The sequence below is a fragment of the Bacillus rossius genome, chromosome 12 (assembly GCF_032445375.1).
Source record: "Bacillus rossius redtenbacheri isolate Brsri chromosome 12, Brsri_v3, whole genome shotgun sequence".
NCBI classification, from domain to species: domain Eukaryota; kingdom Metazoa; phylum Arthropoda; class Insecta; order Phasmatodea; family Bacillidae; genus Bacillus; species Bacillus rossius.
Window position 1 is genome coordinate 32,394,671 of NC_086339.1, and position 24,435 is coordinate 32,419,105.

At 38.1% G+C, this 24,435-nt stretch overlaps 1 protein-coding gene across 15 annotated transcripts in view; it reads right to left on the reverse strand.

Moving 5' to 3' along the window:
* The window catches only part of LOC134537805 (retinoic acid receptor RXR), a 122,159-nt gene that overhangs the window by 85,154 nt on the left and 12,570 nt on the right, over nucleotides 1–24,435 (reverse strand). The window contains exons 1-3 of one of the 15 annotated variants that reach the window (XM_063378625.1): nucleotides 20,906–21,063; nucleotides 20,089–20,153; nucleotides 3,606–3,857 (exon numbers count right to left, since the gene is read on the reverse strand). The exons of 2 other annotated variants lie outside the window; for them this stretch is intronic. In XM_063378625.1, the coding sequence (XP_063234695.1) occupies nucleotides 3,606–3,690 (85 nt within the window). In that variant the 5' untranslated portion in view covers nucleotides 3,691–3,857; nucleotides 20,089–20,153; nucleotides 20,906–21,063. Of the gene's footprint in view, nucleotides 1–3,605; nucleotides 3,867–8,141; nucleotides 8,715–20,088; nucleotides 20,539–20,905; nucleotides 21,083–24,435 lie in introns of those variants that run through there. 12 more of the 15 variants (XM_063378626.1, XM_063378619.1, XM_063378620.1 and 9 more) reach the window with 12 other exon arrangements.

Consider the following 24,435-nt stretch of genomic DNA (forward strand, 5'->3'; position numbering starts at 1 on the left):
TTTCTCCGGGTAACTTCCTGTTCCATCCTCAATGCATTCCGTCCGTATCCGAGAAGCCTAAGATGTACATCAAGTTCTGTACCTGCCCAACACGCCCGAATATTCACCTTCGGCCAACCTCGGGATTTGTTTTATTTTTGCGCAGGAAAAATGAATTCAAATATTAAAAAGTGGTCGGTTAGGTTAGCTACATTAAAACATTTTAAAACACTATGGACGGTTAGTTAGGTTAGTATAGCTACATTAAAATGAACAGAGAAATATAAATATATATAAATAAACCCGAGGTTGGCCGAAGGTGAATATTCGGGCGTGTTCGGGCAGGGACAGAACTTGATGTACATCTTAGGCTTCCCGTCCGTACCCACCTCAATCCATTCATTCTTTCAGGCCAGATGGACATACAGGTCGGTCCCTCTGGGAGGACAGATGGCTCCCACGAGTGTCTGCCACATCCCATCCATGCGGACCCTGCCACAGGCCGGACTCTACGTGCGGGTTTCAAATTTGTGTGCGAGTGGCCGACACCCGCACAGGCAATCAAGATGGACGAGATAAAACAGTTTGTGCACCAACGAAAAGTAAAAGAACGAACAAGGAAAAAAAAAAAAAAAAACAAAGATCCAAATACATATACCTACAGCCTTTTCCCACAGCATACATCAAGGACATTTGTGTGCGCTCACCAAAGTCATGCATTTCCAATCGACTGGTACCTAAACCCCCCAAGAAGATGTAAGATATCTGCCAGGTTCAGAAGGAAACGAAATATTAAATACAAATGTAGATGGCCGATTTCATTGTATGCAGATGTGAGATTACACGTTCACCACGAAAAATAAGTTTTAAATCTTCAACACATTCAACACATCAGGATATTTTTTTAAGTATCAAAAAGGTATGGCCTGGAATTACTGTATTCTTATTCCTAACCCATGCACAGTAACTAAAACATAAGTGAAACACTTGGAATGAAATTCTGTACGTTCAGAACTGACACTAGGGAATGATAAAGAAGAGGCGGTGATTGAGTTGGTGTGGTGGTGGGGAGGGGGGGGGGGGTCCCATTCAAAGTGACGGTTTGGAAATTAAATCAAATTGACCGAGCTCATCGTCTCGTCGAAATTGAGGTCAGTACAGACGATGAAAGGCGATGGGTTGTGGAGCACTGACTGAAATGAACGGTGGGGGAAATCGGAGCACCGCGATAAAACCCCGCCAGCTCACGGTAACATCTCCCCGCGCCGGGAATCGAACCCGGGTGGGAGGCGAGTGACGCGACGTGACCTGACAACTAGACCACTACTTCATGAAGGGCTGGAGGAGCCGTTGTCGGGAGAGCTGAGGTTGACGGATCGGAACCTTGGGTGAGGGCAGCCAGATTCCACGTGAACAAGCATCACGTTCGAGACGCGTCTAACAACTGTAGAATAACGCTGGACACAAGAATCCGGTCTTATGTTTTACTAGGAGGTTGTAAGGCGCCTGAGGCGCCCGTTGAAAAATGATATAACTATTAAAAAAATATTTAATTTAATATACATACACGAAAGTTTTGATAAAAATTCTATTTCTTTTAATACTGTCCAAATGAAAATTATTTCTGATAAATATATATAATTTAAAAAAAATTGACAATTGTTTTGTTTTAATTAATACATATATTAGTGCAGCTGTGATATTTACCGATAATAGCTGCAATAAATTAAGTGACCACAAAAGAAGAAAATAAAATTTAAAAAGGGCGTAACTACAAAAAAAGCATATCTGCAAAATACTTTCGGGCATGCATATATATATATATATACATACATACATACATACATACATACATACATACACACACACACAAATTAAAAAAATACCAACGGTTTTATAAGAAAATTGTAAATTCAAGTTATCTGCACATTTAGAAAATAAAAACAAAGATTTTCGAAATGGCACAAGTACAAAATTCAAAATATCAAAAGATTCCCAGTGACCCAAAATTACATTTAAAAAAAAGAAATATTCAATCGTTTTTAGTTTAGCGCTAAACTTTCTGAATTACAAGACTTTTTAGTAATTATAAGTATAGTTATCCTTAGGCGTGCTAAGGATCCCATTGATAAATTATGAATATAAACAAACCCTTTAATTAAATTAATTTTCACTTATGCAGCTGTAGTTCAAATGTAACTCTATTGTTGCAGTTTCATATTCTATTTTATACACATATCTATGGAGTTTGCTAATATTTGTGCTACATAAATGATACGCATGTCTCCACGGTAGACTCTTTGGCGTTGCAGAGACAGTGAGTCAGTGGGGAAGCCTTCTTTTCACTGACGAGAGAGCCAAACGCCCGATCGTGCATCTTCGGTTTTTTTGTTCATTGTAAATAAATATACGACTCATGATAACTAATGGTCAATTAACGTTAGGTTAGCTAAATTATAAATACTTTAAAACATTGTGGACGGTTGATTTGGTTAGGATAGCTACATTAAAGATACTGTAAACGGTTTTCCCCAAATAAATACACCTGTTGTGGTACGGGAAAAAAAAGCGAGCATGAACTTCGGGTGTGGCTCTCTCGTCTGTGAAATGAAGGCTTCTCGAGTCAGTGGTGAGCGTAACTATATATAGAAAGGCACTTAACAAAAAAGATACATACGTTCCATCCAGATACCAGATGACAACTTTTCTCTCTCTTAAGTTTGGGCTTTACTCATCATATTGGGTAATTGCATTTTAACATTATTATTATTATTTGTAATGACACCAAATGTTTCATTATACAGAATGTTTCATAACTCAACGTCATGAAGAGAACAGCTGATAAGACTGTTCTGAATCAAAAAACTTAACTTTCGAGTAATAGGCATTTTTTTCTGAAAAGTTTTAAAATCTCCACCCTGCATCAAATTACACGAAACTGCGACCAAAAATTTCCACATTATACAATTCTAATTTTTGTCACGCAATCCTGACTAACCCTACTTATAATAACAATTCAAAATAAAACAAAATCTGCTGTACTATTGAAAAAAAATAGTTTACACGACTAACAATATGAACATATTTATTCGGATAACCTTTGAGTGTTCATGCTGTTTTAAAAGAATGCTCATTAAAACAATATTTAAAAAAAAGTACCATTTTTTACAGCATTATTATTCAAAGTTACATAATTAAAGATGTTTGCTACATAGTACGTGAATTTTTTCCCTTCTAAATGTATCTATAGCATGTTAGATTTTATTTGGAATTGATAATAGTAAAGTAATTCAGGATAGCAGGCCAAAATATAGTACAATATTTAAATTCTAAGTAACAATAATAATTTGGTTAAAACTTTCGAAAAAATTTTTTTAACCATATATAACTTTTTTTTTTTTCCATTTAGAACAACTGTTCTCGGTTTGACGTTCTGAAACAACATGTAAAAACACTGCATATATATATATATATATATATTTTTTTTTTTTTTTAAATTTTTGCTCCTGATATATTTTACATTTTGTCCGGTATTCGTAACAAAACGTCTTGTACGGACTCGCACTTGACCACAAGCAGATGTTGAGGAATGGGGCAGAGCCCGAGAGACGAGGATGGGAACTGACCTCTGGCCCACAGCTGCTGCGCCTGCGCCCCTTGGATGATGGCGGCCACCGACATCATGGGCTTGTCCTTCTTCAGCATGGTCATGGGTGCCGGCGGGACCTGACCCCACTGTCCCCTCTACGAGCCCTCCGCGTCCGCCGACCACCGACGACAACCTCCCCGCACACGACACAAGCCGTCGTCACCCCTGTTCCGCCAGCCACCGCGTTCGGCACACGTCACGGGAAAATGTTCATTCGCCGATTCGATGCCTGCAATGTCTTAACAATTAAAATGCGGCATAAAAACTGATTTTCTTTTTTAAAATGGCGAATAGCTCTTTTAAGTAAGTAGTGGCTAAAATTTAAAAAATAAAAAAAAAAAAAGCGAGGCATGTTTTCGTCTTATTTTCTCGTAAAGAATCTTCTACCAGACGTCGATGTTGTTCGGAAACATCGATTACACGTACACTGGTAAAAATAATTAAAATCTTGATTTTTTTTTTCAAATGGCGAATAGCTCTTTTAAGTAAGTAGTGGCTAAAATTAAAAAAAAAAAAAAAAGCGAGGCATGTTTTCGTCTTATTTTCTCGTAAAGAATCTCCTACCAAACGTCGATGTTGTTCGGAAACATCGATTACAAGTACACTGGTAAAAAAAAAAGATCTAGGGAATCAGATAAAAATCAGCGGATCAGACAAGACTGTGAGTTATAGCAGCAGATTGAGCTACGAGCAGCGTCTACCGGAACAGGGCCTTGCAAACATCAGCAGGACGTCTCAGGCAGGTAGGCCCGTGGTGTGTCCCAGTGGCAGCCAGTAGAAACAGCGTGATGCGTGTCGCGATTCAACGCAGAACCTGATGATCGACGTGTTCTGGTCTGGAGGGACCTTCGGAACACGAAACAACCCAGCAAGGTTCTGCTATAAACGCTCGAACTATGTTTGTCTTGATACCCTAATCACTCTTGACCGGTTTATTAAAATTTATAATTCTAAATACGATAAACGATAAGTATGAGGCGATCGCTATTATCTTGCGCATACATTAAAACTTTAAACTATTTGCACAAGCCTTTGGCGTAGCTGCGATGGTAATTACTCGACTTTTCGTAAAATCTGAAATTAAAAAAGTATATACAATACTCTTTGAGGTCCTCTTGTCGGTGTTACGAAGCAAGGTAAGAACACGTCCAAGCGTCCAAGGTCGTGCAAAAAAAGAGAACAGTAAATGAAAACAGACATTGTTTATTTTTTTTAACATGCATAGCAGCGACAAGGACGGCAAGGTAATTTCCAAAATAAATTAGACATAATATATCTCCCCACTTTTCGTTCTTTTGCTTTTAACACGAGTCGGGCACTTGACAAACAAAACAGTAATACGTCATTGCCGGGACAGTACATTCGGAAACTAAGACTTAAATGCATACACATCTGTACGACTATTTAAAAATTAATCAACTTCTGCGACAAGCCTTCGTTAAAATACATTTTAATTGCAGCATAATAATTTTATAAATAAGAATCTAACTTTTTCTTTTTTTCTTTTTTTGTAAAATACCCTCAATGTATCCAAAATAATAAGTCTCCGAGATTTATTAAATTTTTATTCGCATTAAAATTTTCTCGCTTTCCCTAAGATCGGCTAAAATTCTGCAAGATACAACGAAAAAAAAAAAAAGACGAATGGTGTACGTGTATTTTGTTTCATGCTTTAAACAATCTTTTTTAGGTTGTTTTGAAAGCGATGTTCGTAGACAAATACAATAGTAATGTTTTTGAAATAAAATTTCTAGAAAGGATTGAGGGGGGGGGGGAGACCCGAAATGTTTACACACTAAAATATTAAATAATAAAACAAACTTAGCAACGTTGTCTTTTATTCATTTCATTTTGCGTGTACCATCGGCGTCTGCGTCGCAATGTTGACAAGACCGTTTTGGCAAAAGCTGCATTCGCCATCTTTGGGGTAGTTACAGTGCAAACAAGTTATGATCCGGACTCTTAGATGAAAATAAGACGAACCCATATGCAAATTTGCGGAGAAAACTACGACTAATTCGCCAATAAAAATGTGTAAATGTCACTCAGGCCATGAATGCAATATTCACTGAAAAATGGTTTAATGACCACCCATAAAATATGTCACGCAAATTCACCCAGTAAAACAATGTGTTATTGTGAATACAGCCAAATAATTTCGCACTGACCCATAAAAAAAAAGTGTATATTGCATCCACGGAATGAGCCGTATGCTTATTTTGTTGGCCCGTAAAAATTTATTTTAACGTCACCACACAACATTTATTGTATTATATTCGTGCTTCTGCGTGGGGTGTAAATAAACTGCGTAGGTGACGTGAAGGAGAATTAGTCTCCGCCATCTTGAATTCAATTTTTCTTTCGCTTCCAAAGCTTACGTTCGGTTTTACAATATATTTATTAACGGTCCGGAGGAAAACGTCAATACCTAAAGTACCACAGTATAGTTACATTAGGCCACTGAAGTAACCACACGTGTTCAAATAAGGTGGTATGCACTGTCGAGCCTAGGAAAAAAAACTGTGGAAGCTGCACCGATCGAACAGCCTTGTCACCACCGCACATGATCTAGTGAGTTAAGACACTTTGTACCTTGCTAAAGCCCGGGTTCCCACATTATTTTCTTCGGTGGATTTCGTTAAGGTTTCCCTGTTTTACCTGATGTTTCCTTCGTCTCAAAATAATTAAAATAAAAAATACATTAACATGCAGAATTTACTGCGAAACGTTTTCTTACACAATACGTAGTTTGCGCTGTTATGATTTCCATTTGAGTCGAGATCTTAAAATCAAACTACCCCATTGCAAGAGTCATTCAAAGAACGTATAATTTCCATCAACAATCATTATGAAAAATATATTTTTATTATTAAACTTTGAAACAATACATTAGTGACTGGGCTCAGAATAAACACTAATGTATGATTGTACTTTAAATTAATACAGAGTTGTATGTGTCCCTTACGTTTAGTTAATTTTAAGGGGCATACAAATGTTATGATGAAAATAATTTCGGTTTTAAGATACTGAGATATTGCACGGTATGAAAAATTACTGATATTGTTCTGTAACAAAGATTTTGTTTTCCTTGACTTTTCCAGGTTTCGAAGACACTCAAAATTCCCCGAGTTTTACCATGCGGCATTGTAAAAAAAAAGCCTTAATGTTTGAAAGAAAAAATGCAAGATGGCGGAGGCTAATCCCTCTGCACCGCCCCAGGGGCGTAGCCAGGGGAGGGGTTTTAGGGGTTAACCCCCCCCCCCTTAGCACCAAATCTTTAATTAATTTCTTATTCAAAAACTCAAACAAATTTCATATTAAAATTAATAAAAAAATTACCATTACAATATTTAAATTTAAGAACCGAAAACTGCTAAAATAGCAATATTTTACACCTTAAAATCCAAATTTTCCCGGGTAGGACCCCCGGACCCCCCGCTATAATAGAGGGGAGGGGGGGGGGCATGCTTCTTAACACCCCCCATACACAAATCCTGGCTACGCCACTGCACCGCCCACGGCCGAGGACTCGTCGACGCCGGCGGCCGCGAGGTGGCAGCACCGGGTCGCCCGGCGGAACCCGAGCCCCTCGGAACAGGACGCCGCGGCGCCGCGTCAAGAGAGTCACGTGGTCGTCCAGAGTCCGCCCGCGTTCGGGACGTCACACAGACCAGCGTGACTCTTACACCAGAAACAAGAGACATGTTTCGCGCGACATCTGTTGCCACTGAGAGAAAAGTTTGTTTGCCCCAACAAAATATTTGTTTATATACGGCGAAATAAATATAATTTTTTAACTCAAACAAATATTTTGTAGCAGGAAAGATTCTGTTGACCCAACAAAATGATTTTGTCAACTCAAATGTAGGTATATTTGGTTAGGTGTAACAAATCAATTTTGTTACCTACAAAGTTTGGTTAAGCTGACAAAATATTTTTCTTACAGCAAGTAAATGTTTGCTTCGCCACATATAAACAAATATTTGTTTGATTCAAACAATCCTTTTTATCTGTGTGGGTGGGCCGATAACTACTAGCAGAAAATCTCGGGCGGGAGGTAAAAATTCAAAGTGTTAGCCTAATAACGAGATAAATTCAACTACTTGACTACTGATTGATTAGAAGATGATTAAAAAGAACACCTAATACTGATTTGAAATTTAAAAAAAAGTATTTTATACATAAATGAGTAGGAGATGCATTATTTCCGGGATGCCACACCACAAAAAAAAAGATGCTACCTAAGAGGCAAAGAGAACTAATTTATATCTGGTTGGTTTGCCTGATATAGCTGATGAATTACTTCTCACAATCAATGTAGCTGTGTTAGCAATATACAATGAAAGCTAATGTCTTGTGGGTGGGCCCAGAACTACTTCAATGCCTATGTCTCAGTCTCGGAATTTTAAAGTTTCTCCCCCCACGCAGGACGTGACTTCCAATAGTCATTACTAGACACCTGCAAAATTCGCGGCTACGCTACAATCAGACATGCCTTTGAACTGGATCCTACCTGATACACGCCGCCTGTATCGGGCGAAATTTCTACTCATCACCTTTGCTACAAACAATCTACTACTTTCATGCATATGCTCATCTCAACTGTGCTTGTGTATGACCGAAATGATTTGTTCAGTTGCAGGCCAGCAATCTGCGTGCATGGTGAACCTTTCAAGTTCGGGCTATATAATATTGTACCTCCAGTAAAAAAAACACAACCGCACTACATGTAAGTACACTCAAGTTTCCTCAAGTAGAAGTGTAGTCGCACACACGGAAAGGTGTTGAAATAAAAATTCTGGCGAGAGCCTGTGAAATATTGGTTTCGCGGGAACAACAGCCGTTTCTTCCAAAAAAAAATGGAAATAAAAAACACTAACCTAACTGTATTTCGATGACCACTTAGTGGTTGAGGTGACGGTATTCTCTCTGAATCGAGGAATTTTAGTTTCAACAGTGTGTCCGACACTCGACAGACCGCAGGGATAGGGATACCCCCCCCCCCCCGGGCATGCTTCAAGCGATAGGAGCGCCACTGCCAAATGCGAGTCCTGCACCAATCAGATTCTGGACCGACAAAGAGAATATCAACGGAAAATCCAGTAAAAAATTGGCCATCTAGAAAACAAAGGCTGATATCATTCAGGATAATCTTCAACTCGAGTACAGAAAAAAAAATCCCTTGCCACCTTTATCCACAACTTTAATGATAGCGGGCAAACATCATCAAACATTCTTTCAACACAATTTCAAACTCGCGCAGTAAGGATAATGGTAACAGCTAAGTAAGCAACTACTATACACATTGAGCTAGGAAGTATACGGATAATAAAGCCGGATGGATTTAAAAAAAAAAAAAAACATACACTTACCCATAGACATGTTAGAATAGATACTTAGAAAATATTTTACTTTTTTTGATCAAACTTACGAACTTAATACTAAGTTTGCGCATGGCAGATACGACTTACGCGGAATATCAAGCTGATTAAACTCACCATAACATCATATTTAAAATCAAATATTACCACTATCACAGCAGCAATCAAACGGGCGAGTCTCTCGTTTGAGGAAAGCCTATAAGATGTACATCAAGTTCTGTCCCTGCCCGAACACGCCCGAATATTCACCTTCGGCCAACCTCGGGTTTATTTATATATATTTATATTTCTCTGTTTATTTTAATGTAGCTATACTAACCTAACTAACCGTCCATAGTGTTCTAAAGTGTATTAATGTAGCTAACCTAACCGACCACATTTAATATTTGAATTCATTTTTCCTGCGCAAAAATAAAACAAATCCCGAGGTTGGCCGAAGGTGAATATTCGGGCGTGTTCGGGCAGGGACAGAACTTGATGAACATCTTAGGCTTCTCCTCGTTTGAATGCTTAAGAGGGTTCGTTACCCATCATAAGCGAACACGACGTCAGGGCTGTGCAGTACAAACTATGACTTGAAGACTTGACAAATGTTGCTCCTCCGAGGCATTTGAAGAGTCCAGATGGAGCACGTGCTAGCGAAAGTGACGCAAAACAAACCGGACCGTTCAGGCAAACGGCTGGACGTTTTCTCTTCTGAATATTGCGGTCATGATATATATTCACTGCTTTGTGGACAAAAAAAGGGACCCCCCCCCCCCCAAATTAGACATCAACCCCAACGTCTATATAACCCGTCTTAACGCTACCTTCGTGATGTCGCCTAGCTTCAGAACATACCCAGGTGTTACTCTCAATTCACTAATAGTCTAACAGCCGGTGGGAGATCGACCTTCACCCATCTGATAACCAGATGAGACCTATTTTTTTATGAAATATTTTTGATTTATAAACACGCCTATGATAGTTTGCCTATCGAAAAGTTTTCATGGCTATTTTTAGTTAAATTAATTTTAATAAAAAAAATTTCATCACCTTCACTCTTATGGTAACCAAACAAATTTAGTCTCAACAGATAGTTTTGAACATAGAGAATATGCCTTGGTAGGCTTGCCAACTGATTTTTGTTCATAGCTATCTGGCAAGCAGGTATGAACAGGTAAGTCAATTTAGATAACTTCAGAAATTATTACTTAGTGGATGATGTTTGAAAGAAACTGGTAAACAAGTCGCACAAGGATCCGCCATGGGCTGGAAGGTCGTGTTCTCGGGATTGTTCAATTGAACGCGAACCAAATGCAGGAGGTTTAAAAGGGTGTTTCGCCCGGTGTGAAATACCGACAGGACAAGGCACTGCCCTGGCTTCCTTCGCACCAAGGAGGCCGAGACACGTGGGCCCGGATAATTGGCTCGGGGTTGCTTCTGACCTGATTGTTAGCAAGTGGTGGACGATGCCGCGGGATTCTCTCGGGCTTGTGGCGGTCCTGGAAACAGCGGGGTCTCTGGGCCATTGAACATTTTAGAGGCACTAATATTTTGTGACACGGGCATTTCTGGGAGGTCCTGGGGGTCAAGGAATAACCCCAAAGGAAAATTTAAAAAATGAAGATTTTTGAGGCTCTCCTTAAATATATATATATATATATATATATATATATATATATATATATATATTCAAAACAACTTTTCTAAGACACTCTTTAACGAAAATTTCGACAGTGGTTTTATGGTTCGACAATGGACAATGGTTAGCTTATGGAATATTGATATGCAGATGGTATGGTAATAGAAGGGCCAGCCCTGAGCAATCACCCGGCTTGTCCGGTCCTGCAGTCACCACTGCCAGGGATCTTTCTTTCTCTTTCTCTCTTTCTCTCTCTATCTCTCTCTCTCTCTCTCTCTCTCTCTCTATATATATATATATATATATATATATATATATATCTACCCAAAAAAAATTCTTGTCAAATGCTTCAATCTCATCCCATCACCTCCTTATTGTCTCTATTGACTCCTGAGTTTACGATACGTTATGCCCTAATACATTCGTTCAGTAACTACTATACGTCTTAAATCTACGAAGAACGCTGGATAGAAAAATCACCACAGGGTTCTTCGTGAATTTTATAGCCTTCGTAAATTTATAATATCGGAGTTTACTTGCTTTACATAACTCGCTGATAACATCGCAGAGTATTAACGTAACATTCAAAAACTTGTCAAGTTTCCAGAAAAAAAAATCACTTTTCTTCCTTCCAATTGCCCATTCACCTTATTTACAATGGAATACTGAACTAAGAAGAAGTAGGCTAGTACGTATATCATATAAAGATGCAGTTATCTGGATAAAATAACAAAACTTCGATAATTTGAGGTTCATCCTTCGTTGAAAAGTCCATACTTTTACTGTAACTCTCAAGTTGGGTTCAATATTGATTAAAAAAAACATAAGCGAGTGAATATCAGTCTATATGCACACGACTGCGCGGAACACCTGTGCGAAAACGGTTCGCATGCGTTTCTATGCCTCTTTCAATTTTTGTATAATTTGTTTTTTTTTTTTAAGTAGGTACACATGTACGAAACATCTCTCTCTAACTCTCTATATATGTCTCTCTATAATTCTCTATCTCTCTATACATCTCTATCCATATTTCCCCATAACACTCACACTCTAGTTCTCTGTGCATCTATGTTTCTATCTATATCTTAATCTATCTCCCTATCTATATCTCTCTACATCTCTATATATTCATCGCTCTATCTCTCTATATCTTCCTCTCTCTCTCTCTCTCTCTCTCTCTATATATATATATATATATATATATATATATATATATGTGTGTGTGTGTGTGTGTATCTATCTGTATCTTTAACTTTACAAAAAATAAGCCGAACACAAAACATTCATTTATATATGTTTTCTACCTATTTATATTTGTATCTATCTTTTTACATGCCACAGGTGTGACACAGGTATATTAAAACATGCGACATGGTGTTAGAATTTCAAAGCAATCGGTGGTGACGAACTATCGGAGGTTTTAAGATTTTCAAGCGAACATTTATGAACTAGATTTACACGTCTTGGCTGTAGGCGAAGCATCGCGAGCCCGACCGAGGGCCCGGCGACCTCGACCTCGCCCCTGGTCGCCGCAGCCCGGAGCCGGAGGTCCGCGCGGCCTTGGGGGCGAAGGGCAGTCGCCAACCGTCTCGCCGAGGAGAGGCGGGGAAGCCTTCTATTCACAGACGAGAGAGCCAAACGCCCGATCGTGCATCTTCGGTTATTTTTTTTTTGGTTCATTGTAAATAAATATGGCGGTGTTGATAAAAGGATACTAATGGTCAATTAGGTTAGGTTAGCTACATTATAAATACTTTAAAACATTGTGGACGGTTGATTTGGTTAGGATAGCTACATTAAAGATACGGGAAAAAAAAGCATGAACTTCGGGGAACTTCGGGTTTTGGCTCTCTCGTCTGTGAAAAGAAGGCGGCTTCCCGGAGAGGCGCTGCACGATGGACAATCACGAGAGGCAGGACGAAGGAGGGAGGTGTTGCGGGGCAACCGTCACGTACACGCCGCCCGCGACAAGAATGGTCTTTTCCTTCCCACACCAAGCTTGAGGTCCCTCAAGGCACGTGTATATGTGTGTGTGTATATATATATGTGTGTGTGTTTCATTTTTTCACTATTACAAAGGAATTGTTAAGGGCTATAAAGGAATTGTTAAGGGCTATAAATAAATTGTTAAGGGCTATAAAGGAATCGTTAAGGGCTATAAAGGAATCGTTAAGGGCTATAAAGGAATCGTTAAGGGCTATAAAGGAATCGTTAAGGGCTATAAAGGAATCGTTAAGGGCTATTGATATATAAGTTTCATTTTCTCACCATATATATGTATGTGTGTGTGTTTCATTTTTTCATCATTACAAAGGAATTGTTAAGGGCTATTGATAAATAAGTTTCATTTTCTCACCATTACAAAGGAATTGTTAACGGCTATTTACGTAGATTCAACACTATAGCTCTCTTGAATTAGTTGTTATTTCTCAAATATTTTCAACAGACATTTACTGTGACATGACTGCTGTAAAAGGTCGCGCAAGTGATAATTATTATAAACACTTAGCGACATTTTACACCCATTATATTACACTTAAACTGAATATCCATTGAAAACATTTTTGTGACAGAACAAATGCAAGGGAGATATATAGTTGGTAATTTACAGAAGAAAAAAAACCCTTAGCTAATAGTAATGACGAGAAAATAATAATAGGGTGTTACGCTAATCGTCCCTTATCGGTCGTCGCGTCCAACGTTAACTGAATGGGTTTCCTGTATTGTGGCATCACTGCCAAATGAACAAAAATTTGATCATAAATGATTCTAAATGTAAGAAAAAACTAAAACACGTAAGCCTTATACTTAGGATTTATACTTGTGTAAATTACAAAAAGCCTACCTTATATTTATCATTTGATATTGCAGGCATTCCAAGTTTGGATTGCTGAATATTCTTTCGGATAAATTGATTTTTATAACACACAAAATAAGCTGAACGCGATTAAACCAAAATTGTTGTGTAGTATAGATGCAACCAACAGCCAACCGTATGTATGTGCGAGATTTATCCTACGGCACGCTGATAACGCGTAAATACATTTCTCTGTTCCCACAATGAATAAATAACACTCAGGAATTCTGTAAATGGACGTTTAAAACAGTCAAAAATCAAGAAAAATTTCGAAATACTTAGAAGCAGTTTACATATAACCTCTTTAAGAAGCCTCAATGCCAGCAGTCACATGAACAAACTATATTTTCCTTAATATCCAGAAGGCTGGAGATCTAGCATAGAGTTCACTGAACTGGCAAAATTTTCCAGTGACTTGCTTGGTTAGGATTATAAACGTCATTTTTATTTAATAAATAATATTTTACTTCATAGTATATAATATATAAACTTCTTAGTACGGTCAGGTTTAAGGCTATATTTTTATTCGTAACAAAAGAAAGGTTTGGAATGCTTCCTATTCCTGCCAGTTTACACCATCGTCTGCAACTGCTCAGATTCACCTTACACTCTCCAACAGCCTCAGGAGGAAATAAACAAAGTTTTAAAATGGCTGCAATAAACCTGAAACTATACAGCTCTAAAACATTTATCTTTTTTAATACCGAAAATAAGACGGTAAGCGTAATAAATGTGGAAAAACGACACCACAAGTCAGTTTCCAACGCCACCTTATTCCTACTTAGCGGGTGGCTCCGAAGACGTCACTTTTAAAAATCTACTTATCCTAAAGACTGCTTTACGAGCTACAACGCGCAATACGACCCTGCAGTACTTGTTGGTTAAGCTGATCCTGTCCACCCGCCTTTAGAAAATGGATCACGGTAAGACCTTCGTTTTGAAACACGTCACTCCTAAAGTACCTTCAGGAAGTTTTTTCTTCCTGCCCGAAAATGGACCAAACGTTTACTATACTTCTAGTCACGAAGATCCTGTTCTTGGCTAAAATAAGATAGGAGTTGTGAGGCAAACGTCATTAATGCCAAAAAATGATCAAAATTACCTATACATAAGAAATAAACGTCCCAGATAGTTATCTTTCTTCGCTTAAACACAAATTTACTGTCTAAAAGGGAATTAAAAAAACACACACATTAATTTCGCATTTTATTCAAATCAACTAATTTTCTCCCTGGTTTTATAACAAAACGCTTTGTCACACGAACGCTAAATATGATTAATTCAACAAACCATTGTTGATAAGGTAACGCACGTAGAAGTTTTCTTCTCGCAGACGTAAACTTGTAGTTTTTCAAGGCCCAGTGTTGGATGAGGAAATTCGGATTGAACATCCGGCGGCAGAAAAAGAAAAAAAGACCAAGCGCATCACTTCGGCGAGCTAAGAGTTTCGTTGCTAAGGGACGGCGAAGCTGGAAATAATGGAGCGAGTCAGAATCCAAGGCTACAGCTATTTAGTACGTTGTCGGCGGGGAAAGAATCACAACCGAGTCATGATTTAAACGGTGCAGGGGGGAAGAGGAGGGGAAAGGTTTGCTGAGTAATGGCGTCGATTTACCCGTGCTGGGTTGCCAAGAAACAATTTATTGCGCGGGGTCTCGCGGCGTGCAATCTCGAGTGGATCGAGTTAATAAGCAGTGGGTGGCTCGGACTCCAATAACGAATGCAGCAACGGATGCCCGTGGCAAAAATAAAAGCCTACACTAAAAGCTTTTTTGCAGTCTATAAATGCGCTAGCTAAACATACCATGCATTAAAGAGTGAAGGATCGTTTAAAAATTATGGACAATACCACCCTTTTTTTTTAGAGTTAGGACAGGCATGCGTGCATATATGCATGTTTATTAAGTAGACTTCTACCATGTTTTACAGTATACTTTGTAAAAATATATATTCTTGCCCAATGAGATAAAATAATCATCCAATACTCGAAACACTCCCAAAATGTCAGCTTGCTTGGATGCATGTTTGACGCAACCTGCATTCCCGTGCATGCTGTTGCATACATAGTATCTCGTTAATTTTACTATCAGGATACTCCAGAACACAATAGTAGCAAGCATTTATGTCATAATAATTGTTACTGCTGGTCTTCGAGGATATATTGGGCTTCCGAACCAGTTTGCTACTCAATCGGCGCTCAACAAACTGAATCATGTCAGGGACTGGGATTTGAACCACCGACCTTCGCTTGAATGATAACGGGTCGCCGAGAACCAAATTAAGGGGGTGCCTCCTATTTCAGATCATGATGTCATATTTACATTAATCATAGTTTTAACTTGGTAGAAATTTAAGACGGTATTACTTTCAAGAAATGAAAATACATACATCGCATGCTTTTTGAAGTAGCTGCCAATGTTACATTTTTAACGGTTATTGGCTGTACAAATCTGGAGAATTTAATAGATTAAAGGACTGAAATTTTTTAGTTTTAACGGCAGTGCTATTGGCTGCCTCATGATATTGTCTGCATTTCTTTAAAAAAAACTTATTCAAGTTTTTTTGGCTGTCAACGTCCTCACAAATTTGAGAATTTTGTAAGGCCGGGTAAAGATAGTATTTTTTTTTCTCAAAGAAATACCAATAATTTCTTTAAGTAGCCAGTGCCATTGAAGTCAAACCTAAATAGTTTTAGTCCTGTTTTCCAGTTTATTTTCCTTCATTTGTACGGCCCAAAATCGTTAAAAATGTAACTTTGGCAGCTAATTATGCAAAAAGTATGCGATTTGTATGTTTCCATTTAGTGAAAATTAAAGCACTGGAAAAGTAAATGTTTACCAGCGTTTAACTTAAATGTAAAATAAATTAAATATAAAATTCCACAGGAAACTTTTAACACCTTTATGATCTAAAATGTATATTTTTTTACTTCACAACGCAAGTCACGTTAGCGGAACTAGATCATGCACTGCGATCGGGTACAAAGCTGAACATAGGGCATGGTGACAGTAATCACTATCCATAGCAAAGAACTCGTGAAAGTCCAAGACATGTGCTTAGGTGGGCGCGGGCTATAGATCTTATGAATGAAAAGAATAATGAATACACAGGCAGCGCTCGGATCAACATCCAACCTCGGCCACGAAATGTCTTTTGAATTGCCGAGTTGAAAACATTATTTTCTTCCATTATTGGGTATGCTCGCTAAAATCAAGTCGCTTTTATAATTAAAACAACCTACAGACACATTTTATTTACTCTTGCACGCACACGAATCGTGGAAATGCTGAATCGGCGACGTTCTAACAGCATGGTTTTCTTAGCAACCTGTTAATTGCTTAATTTTCCATGAATGGAAATGACCATCGTAGTATGGAATGCTGATAATCACAGTAATTCTGTAGTAAAATAAATCATAATCAACCTAAAGAATGTTCATTAAATATTTTACAATGTACTAAATGCTCCAATGATAACAAAACAAACACATAATGTGTACGTTTCAGTGAAAAGATCTAAACTTGATTTACACCACATTTTCTCGGCATTTGAAACACTACCATGGAAACTATGATTTACAAACACAATCCAGGGCAAACGCATTCGCTTTACACTTTTAGTCACATTTTGTAATTTCCTAAGACATCATTTCTTTAAAATAAACTTTTTTTTTTAATTTTTATGTAGTATAATCTTAAGCTCTCGTTATAATACATATTAATATATATATTATATTATAACACAACTTAATACAACATTAATTTTTTTTCCACAGCCCTGAAACAGTGATGTCGACTACAATGTAGACTACACCATGACCCACACATGTATCATTACGATATAAACTGTCCACTTCAGTGTTGAAGTATGTACTGAAAGGGTTAAGGATTCTCATACACGCTCAAGGCTAATGTGTCTGAAAGGCTTGACTGCAGCAACTGCGCAGTTCTGTCCGCCGAACCGCGGGACCTCAGCTCCCTCAGCTCAGCTGACAGTTCGCTCACGTGATCGTTCGGGCCCGTCAGTTGCGTGCGAAATATTTGCGATAGCCGCGCAGACAAGACAGAGCCTGCTCCCATTTGTCAAAACGTACTAATCCCTTCCACAGCATATGCTATAGCTAGTTCTGTAGAATACTAACTACAGCAATAAGTCCAAAATGTATGCCACGTACGATATACTCGATAAAAAAATTAATGTTAACGTTGAACCGGTAACAAAAATAAGTAACAACCTTCGTCATATTAAAATAGAACAGCCACAATTTAAAGTAAAACTGGAGATGGACGAAAAATTTCAAAGTTAATTTTTCCAACATGCTTAACATAAACTGAAGGATAAACTGAGCGGACATAGGTTATTTAATTTTAATTTTTATAGTCTTATGAAAACGTTTGTGGGAAATAGCTGGTTACAAATATAACCTTAAAAGACTCTTTGGCCTAAATGATCCTCGAAAAGTGCATCTCAAAGGAAGTCGTCTATTTTTGTTGACCTTCATAACAGTAAAGCTATTCTGTTTCTTAACCAGCTAACTACAATCTTCACCCTTTTATGATTATCTTTTACTGTTAAAATGATTAACCTGAACGTGTAAAAATTTGAAATGAAATAAAAATGTGAGTGTGATAAGTTTGTAAACGCAAACAAATTACTACTTAAAAAGTATTTCTTTGCTGATACACCCGGTTGGTTGTGTTAGCGTGGAAATTTCGACGTGACAACGTCTAATAAATCGATGAACGCCAGCTGCACGCACGAAAAAGTGTCCCGTAACGCACATTGTCCCACTACGATGTGTCCCGTTTACGCTCATTGTACGCTTGCGCCGCATCTCTCTTCCACTCGATTGGAACAAACATCGATATGACTTTTCAATCATGTTTTCGTCGTTTGAATTATTAATATCATGTAATTTAACGATCGTCCACCGATTTTCAGCACAATCGGTACGGTTATTTAAAAGTAATGTTGACTTTTCAAATACGTTTTTGTACGAACAATGGTGTTTTTCAGTTACACATAATAATTCAAATTACACCCGGGATCTTTTGCACAATGTTTTAAAAATATTGTAACACATTATAAATAAGTTTGGTGTATTTGTTATAAAATCGTATTATAAAAACGAAATATTATTCCCCTACGGTGCTGACATCTACGGTGACGGACACGAACCGAACGAATTGCGCAATCTATCCGCTACCGCGGCAACCAGGCACTCGTTAATACATATATTCCTTTGTTTATCGCGAGGGGTGTTATTATTAATGAATTATAAATAAAATGTCGTGCCCGGGGCCACAATTGCATATCATTTTGAGCACTGGAAGACATAAAAACGTAAAATATTCTCGACGAATTTTAATCTGTGGTTTTCATTGCTTATTGCAACAACAATTTCGGCAATAAAGGTTAATTATTCTTGCATTTTAAAAATCTGATTACTAGTATAATTTCAAGTATTTATTATTTTATTATTAAAAAAAGTAGCATGTGTCGGCGAGTGCAGTAATAATAGGTTATGTTACAATTGACTAAAGAATTATGGTGATTCATATAATTGATGATATATATTTGATTACAGGTTATTTATATGAAAACATGTTCATAATTATATTTAAACTTTATAGCTAAACACCAGTTTTTAAAATTAATAACAAGTCATCTACACGTGAACTGTTTCGTGGACTGTTTATAAAGTGAAGTGAAAAGTTAACGTGGTTTTCATTGCTTATTACAACAAAAATTTCGGCAATAAAGGTTAATTTTCTTGCATTTTAAAAATCTGATTACTAGTATAATTTCAAGTATTTATTCTTTTATTATTAAAATAAAAATGATTCAATTTTATTCATAAAAGTATGCAATCATTTCATCAATGTTTTGTTATGACATCACGTTAAACTATCGTCCGTAAACCGACTTTACAGACAACCAATTTTTTTTGGATAGTTTCTCATTGAACGTAGCCTTGAAAACAATGTGTCATTTAGGGGAAGGACACGTCTTTTTCGAAAACAGCAAACGTTTGATAAAATTGCACATTATGCCACAAAATGGCTTATAACTGCCTTGAGCGCATTTAACAGAACTGCTAGAATAACTAGCCATTGAGTCACCGCTCCCATAGCGACATCATTCTCAAAAATAACATTGATTCCTTTATAAAATCAGGTCTATTTCAGTCTACACGTCCGGCAGTTTAGTAGTCCTCCAGCAGTAATGATCTAATTTCATACATGGATACTTAACGCCTCTTCAGAGCACTCTATTAAGCATATAAATAGCCAACACATTAAAAAAAACGCAGTATCACAGCTTTCATCATGGCAGCAGTTAAAACTAATTTGAAAAATATTATGAAAAAAATGTTCAAAATAAAAGCCAAGCACAGCTGAGTGAGCACGAAGATTACAAACTCACAGACACTGCGCTCAATTATATCAGGAATTACTATTTTTTATAACCGGAATGAAGAAAAAAAGGGAGGGGAGAAACCCAAGGTCACGCTTAATATGGAATGTAAATTACAATTAGTTCATTTCTAAAAATAACCCGTACCTATTAGCATCACCTTGTCTGGTTTTGTACTTACTAAACGATTTTAAGTTGTACTATGTACACCGCCGCAGTTTTCTTCCAACGACGAAAACACGAAACCTTTAAATGCCAATGGCAATTCACACAAGTTTCGCTTCATTACAAACTGGGACGAATAATTAATTTTAATATTTGACTTTGAGAGAGAATGCAATTTATTGCATTGTCGATTTTTCTAGGAAATATTCACTTTCCTTGAAACTCTGTAATGTGCACATGTACTTATATGCTGACACAAGAAAACCTGAAAATTTCAACGCATGACTAATCGGATAGAGTGGGGCAGATTAATGTTACGAGATAATCGGCACGTGCACTACCTTTCAGCAACAACGTACCAAGCAACATCACACAAGCACAGATTGAGATTTGCAACACACGATCGGATTCACAGTAGTCGACGAGCACAAAATGAAGAACACTCCACAAATTTTTCCCTACCCCCCTTTTCACTCAGAATACGGAAAAAAAAAAAAAAAAAAAAAAAAAAAAAAAAAAAAAAATTCAAAGCCACCTCGCAACAACCGGAGTTTTAAGTCGCGTTTTAAATAAAGCCTCCGCTGGATTGATTGGGTCCAGTTTAATTGCTACTCGCCTACGAATTCACTAGATTCGACTAGGCTCTATCAAGGATATTATTTTTCTCCCTTGACGTTTAAAGTCTCGTTAGACATTTAAATTATTAAAAAATAATTGTGTTTACTTGATAAATTTTATTTCAAATGAGATGGTATAAATGAATACAAAGCGACGCCGAGCTAGCGACAAGCGGACGAGTAGCCAGTAAACACGGGCCGACGTGATCTAGACACCTGTTGTCGGTCGCGGGTCGCGTATCACTTTCCCTCTCCCCCTCTCCCAACACTCTTGTTTACCCGCCCGGCGCCGGTCACTGGGTCAACCCGAGACAGTCCGCGTCCCACCACCGCCGCGCGCTCCGCACTCGAGACGCCACACTGGCCCGACCTATGCACGGCTGACACACTTGTTCCCCCTCCCGCCGCGCTAGACAGGTCATTAGTGGAGATTACGGTACGGCGCGCACGATTATGGTACACCGACACCATAAAAATGGTACAACCACGACAAAGATTATTATCTTGTTTACATCACTGAAAAATGCATACAACTGATTCTATCTCTAGTTATAGTCTAGATTTAAGAGTGAGGGGAGTCAGTCATGGCGCCAATCGCTGCCATGGCTGGCCAATCCCCTCCTATGCTAATCCCAGCATGACTAGGCGTAAAGGCTTCGGCCTGAGACGCACCTAGGTCCCTCCCTAACCCGGACCCCTCCAAAATACACTTAGTTTTAGTTAGGTTAGGAAAAAAAAATCAACTGATAAAAAAAAAAGTGAGCCGAGTCTTTTCAGTACTCGCTAAGTGTAACATCTAACCTCGGTAACGAGGTAAATTCACGTATTCTCACTTTGCAAATACCTACACTTAGTACGAAACTCAGACACGAAATTGAACTCGGAACTCTTTAAAATAACGTCGAGTTTAATAAATGTTTGCTACTACATTTCTTGTCGCGAACCACACGTAGTTTCCGCACCAACCACCAGAATTCGCTGTCGGAGCAACTACGTCGACTATCGAATCATTTGTTTAGCGGTTAAAAAGGTTTAAACTATAAAATGAAACAGCTCCGATAAAAGGTTGAAAAGACTTGGAAAAATACTAAAATCCCGGCTTTGTACCTGATTTTCGACAAATAATTTAATTAAAATACAGCCCATTTTGTAACAAATTCATTAAACTTTTGATTCAATAAGTTTCCCTTTGGCTTTGCGAACTTCAGTTGGCGCCATCCGCCACAGATGGCAGCACCGTGGTTCCTTTCCACGCGACTTCCGTTCCGTTCACGATATTACTCCTTCTGCCGTATACCGAGAGCTAAGATGACACACATCGAAAAATTGGAACATTACCTGAGGTTTGACTTGATGTTCGGTCTCGGACGATATGTTTGTTATTTAGTTACAATATTTTGAGGGTTTTTCCAGTGAATTTATCACGATAGCTCTCTTGAATTTTATGTTTTTTCTTAAATTTTCGCAACAGACATTTTATAAAAATGATATGAAAGCTGTAAAAAGTCACAGAAGTGGTCATTGTTCATAATTATCATCACTTGCCTTGACCTTTTACAGCTTGCATAACAACATTATTAAATATCTAGTGAAAAATGTTTAGACTCAACAAACAATTCAAGAGAGCTATGTGAATAAATTCACACGAAATTTCCTATAGTTAATAGTAATGATAAATTTAACAACCAACTTCTACACTCTGTTCAAGATAAGGCGATACTTTGACCGTCGCTCCAGCGAACGTTCGGACTTTGACAGCTGAACAATGTGACGCATTTAAAACAAACAAACACAGATGCACGTAGCACCAGACCAGCCAATCACGTACCAATAATTATTTTATTTTTATAAGAATATTCTGCTGTCAAAATCTGATTGACGAAGCACCAGAAAAAAAAGAAGTGAAAACTTGTGTCCAATAGTTTAGCCTCATCCCTCTTTTATTCTTTTTGTATTTCATGCACACAGCCTAAAAGAACTTGAAACAAAATTGACAAGAGTTATTTAGAAAATAATTTCATAAAAAATAATAACCATTCTAGTTACACTTTTCATTTTTAGTCCATCTAATTTTGAATTATGTACGTTTGCGTACCATGGCTGCTTCATTCAACATACTAAACACGAGATTCAATAAAGGCCCTGCTATAATAGGACGTTCCTTGGTCGTGACGTCACGACTTACTGCCGTGACACCACGTGCTGTAACGCTACGGTAGTGAAGACCAACATTTACCTCCGAGGCAGTCAGACGACCGACAACAGGCTAGCAGGGCACGCGTGATAGGCCGTTGTTCTGTCACGTCACAAACGATGTACGCCAAATGACAACATGTCCACCCGATTCACAAAGGCGCAATAAACACGCTTTGGATACACTTAAAATGTACTGTACAAAACAAAAAATAATATTAACAAAACGAAATATCTTGTCTTGTTAAAAACCAGCTCACTCACAAACTTGTTGGTTGGAAATGTCCTTATGAATGAATATAAGCAAGCAGTTTTTGTCACGTGTATATTCAATATCTTTATCCTTATATTGCATTATATTTAATACTATTGGCATGATTCATAGTAATATGTAATACCGGTATTTTATTATTGTATAAAATATGCTGCAAATAGTAACCGGACGTACAATGTTACGAAGGCTTCTATTTACAACTTACAAAAATATGGATATATATCAGCGTGCAAAAACGTACATGGTCAATGCTTTTTTTTTTTTTTTTTTACTGTTTACACACTCGTGATAGTGAATAGTGCAGAATGGTAACGAACGCTTGCATAGTTTTCTTGAGTGGAGTTTTGGTTTCATTTGTTTATTTACTGTCGGCAATTTATAAAGTTTCTTGTTTTGCCGACTGACAAAGCATATCATATAATTACGATCAACCTGCCACCTATATTGAAACGTGACTAGGTTTACCTTCCAAGCACCGGCATCTATTGTAGCATACAAACACTTCTGTACCAGGGCCATTCAATATTGTAGCAAGGACTTAAATGTAAAAAAAAGAGTACCATTACAATGGCACCAGTACCATTACAATGACACACGTACCATAATAATGGCACGTCTGACAAACGCCGCGCGATCGCGGGCCGAGCTGGGCCGATCTCGCCCGAACGCAGCCGAGCGCACCTGGTTGCCGCCTCTCCCTCCCTTTCTCCTAGCTCGCCCACGCAACTTTCGGTTGTCGCGCCCTATCCCAACGGCGCCCTGCGCGAATCGCACTCGCAGCCAGCGAATGAAATGGAGACGTCCGCCAATATCACGGACTTGCGACAAAATTCGGCTTCGAAGAACCAAAATACGGCATAACGGTTTCAAATGATTTTTTTTCCCTTTCTGATACCATAACATTATTTGTTTTTATGTGTAACATCTCGGTATACGGCATTTGATGGGAGTAATTTCGTGAATGCGACGGAAGTCAAGGAACGGAAATGCATAACCACCGCGTTGCTGCCATCTGTGGCGGATGGTGCGAACCAAAGGGAAACTTTAAATTATTAACGGTTTAGTAAATTTTAACAAGACGGGCTGTATTTTAATAATATTCCTTGTCGAAAATCAGGTCCAAAGCCGGGATTATGTTTTTTTTTTGTCTCAAGTTCTTTTCGTTTTTATCGGAGCCGTTTCATTATATAGTTTAAAATTTCACTTTGAAAAACGAATGGTTCGACAGTCGACGTAGCTGCTCCGGCAGCGAATTCTCGTGGCCTGTGCGGAAACTACG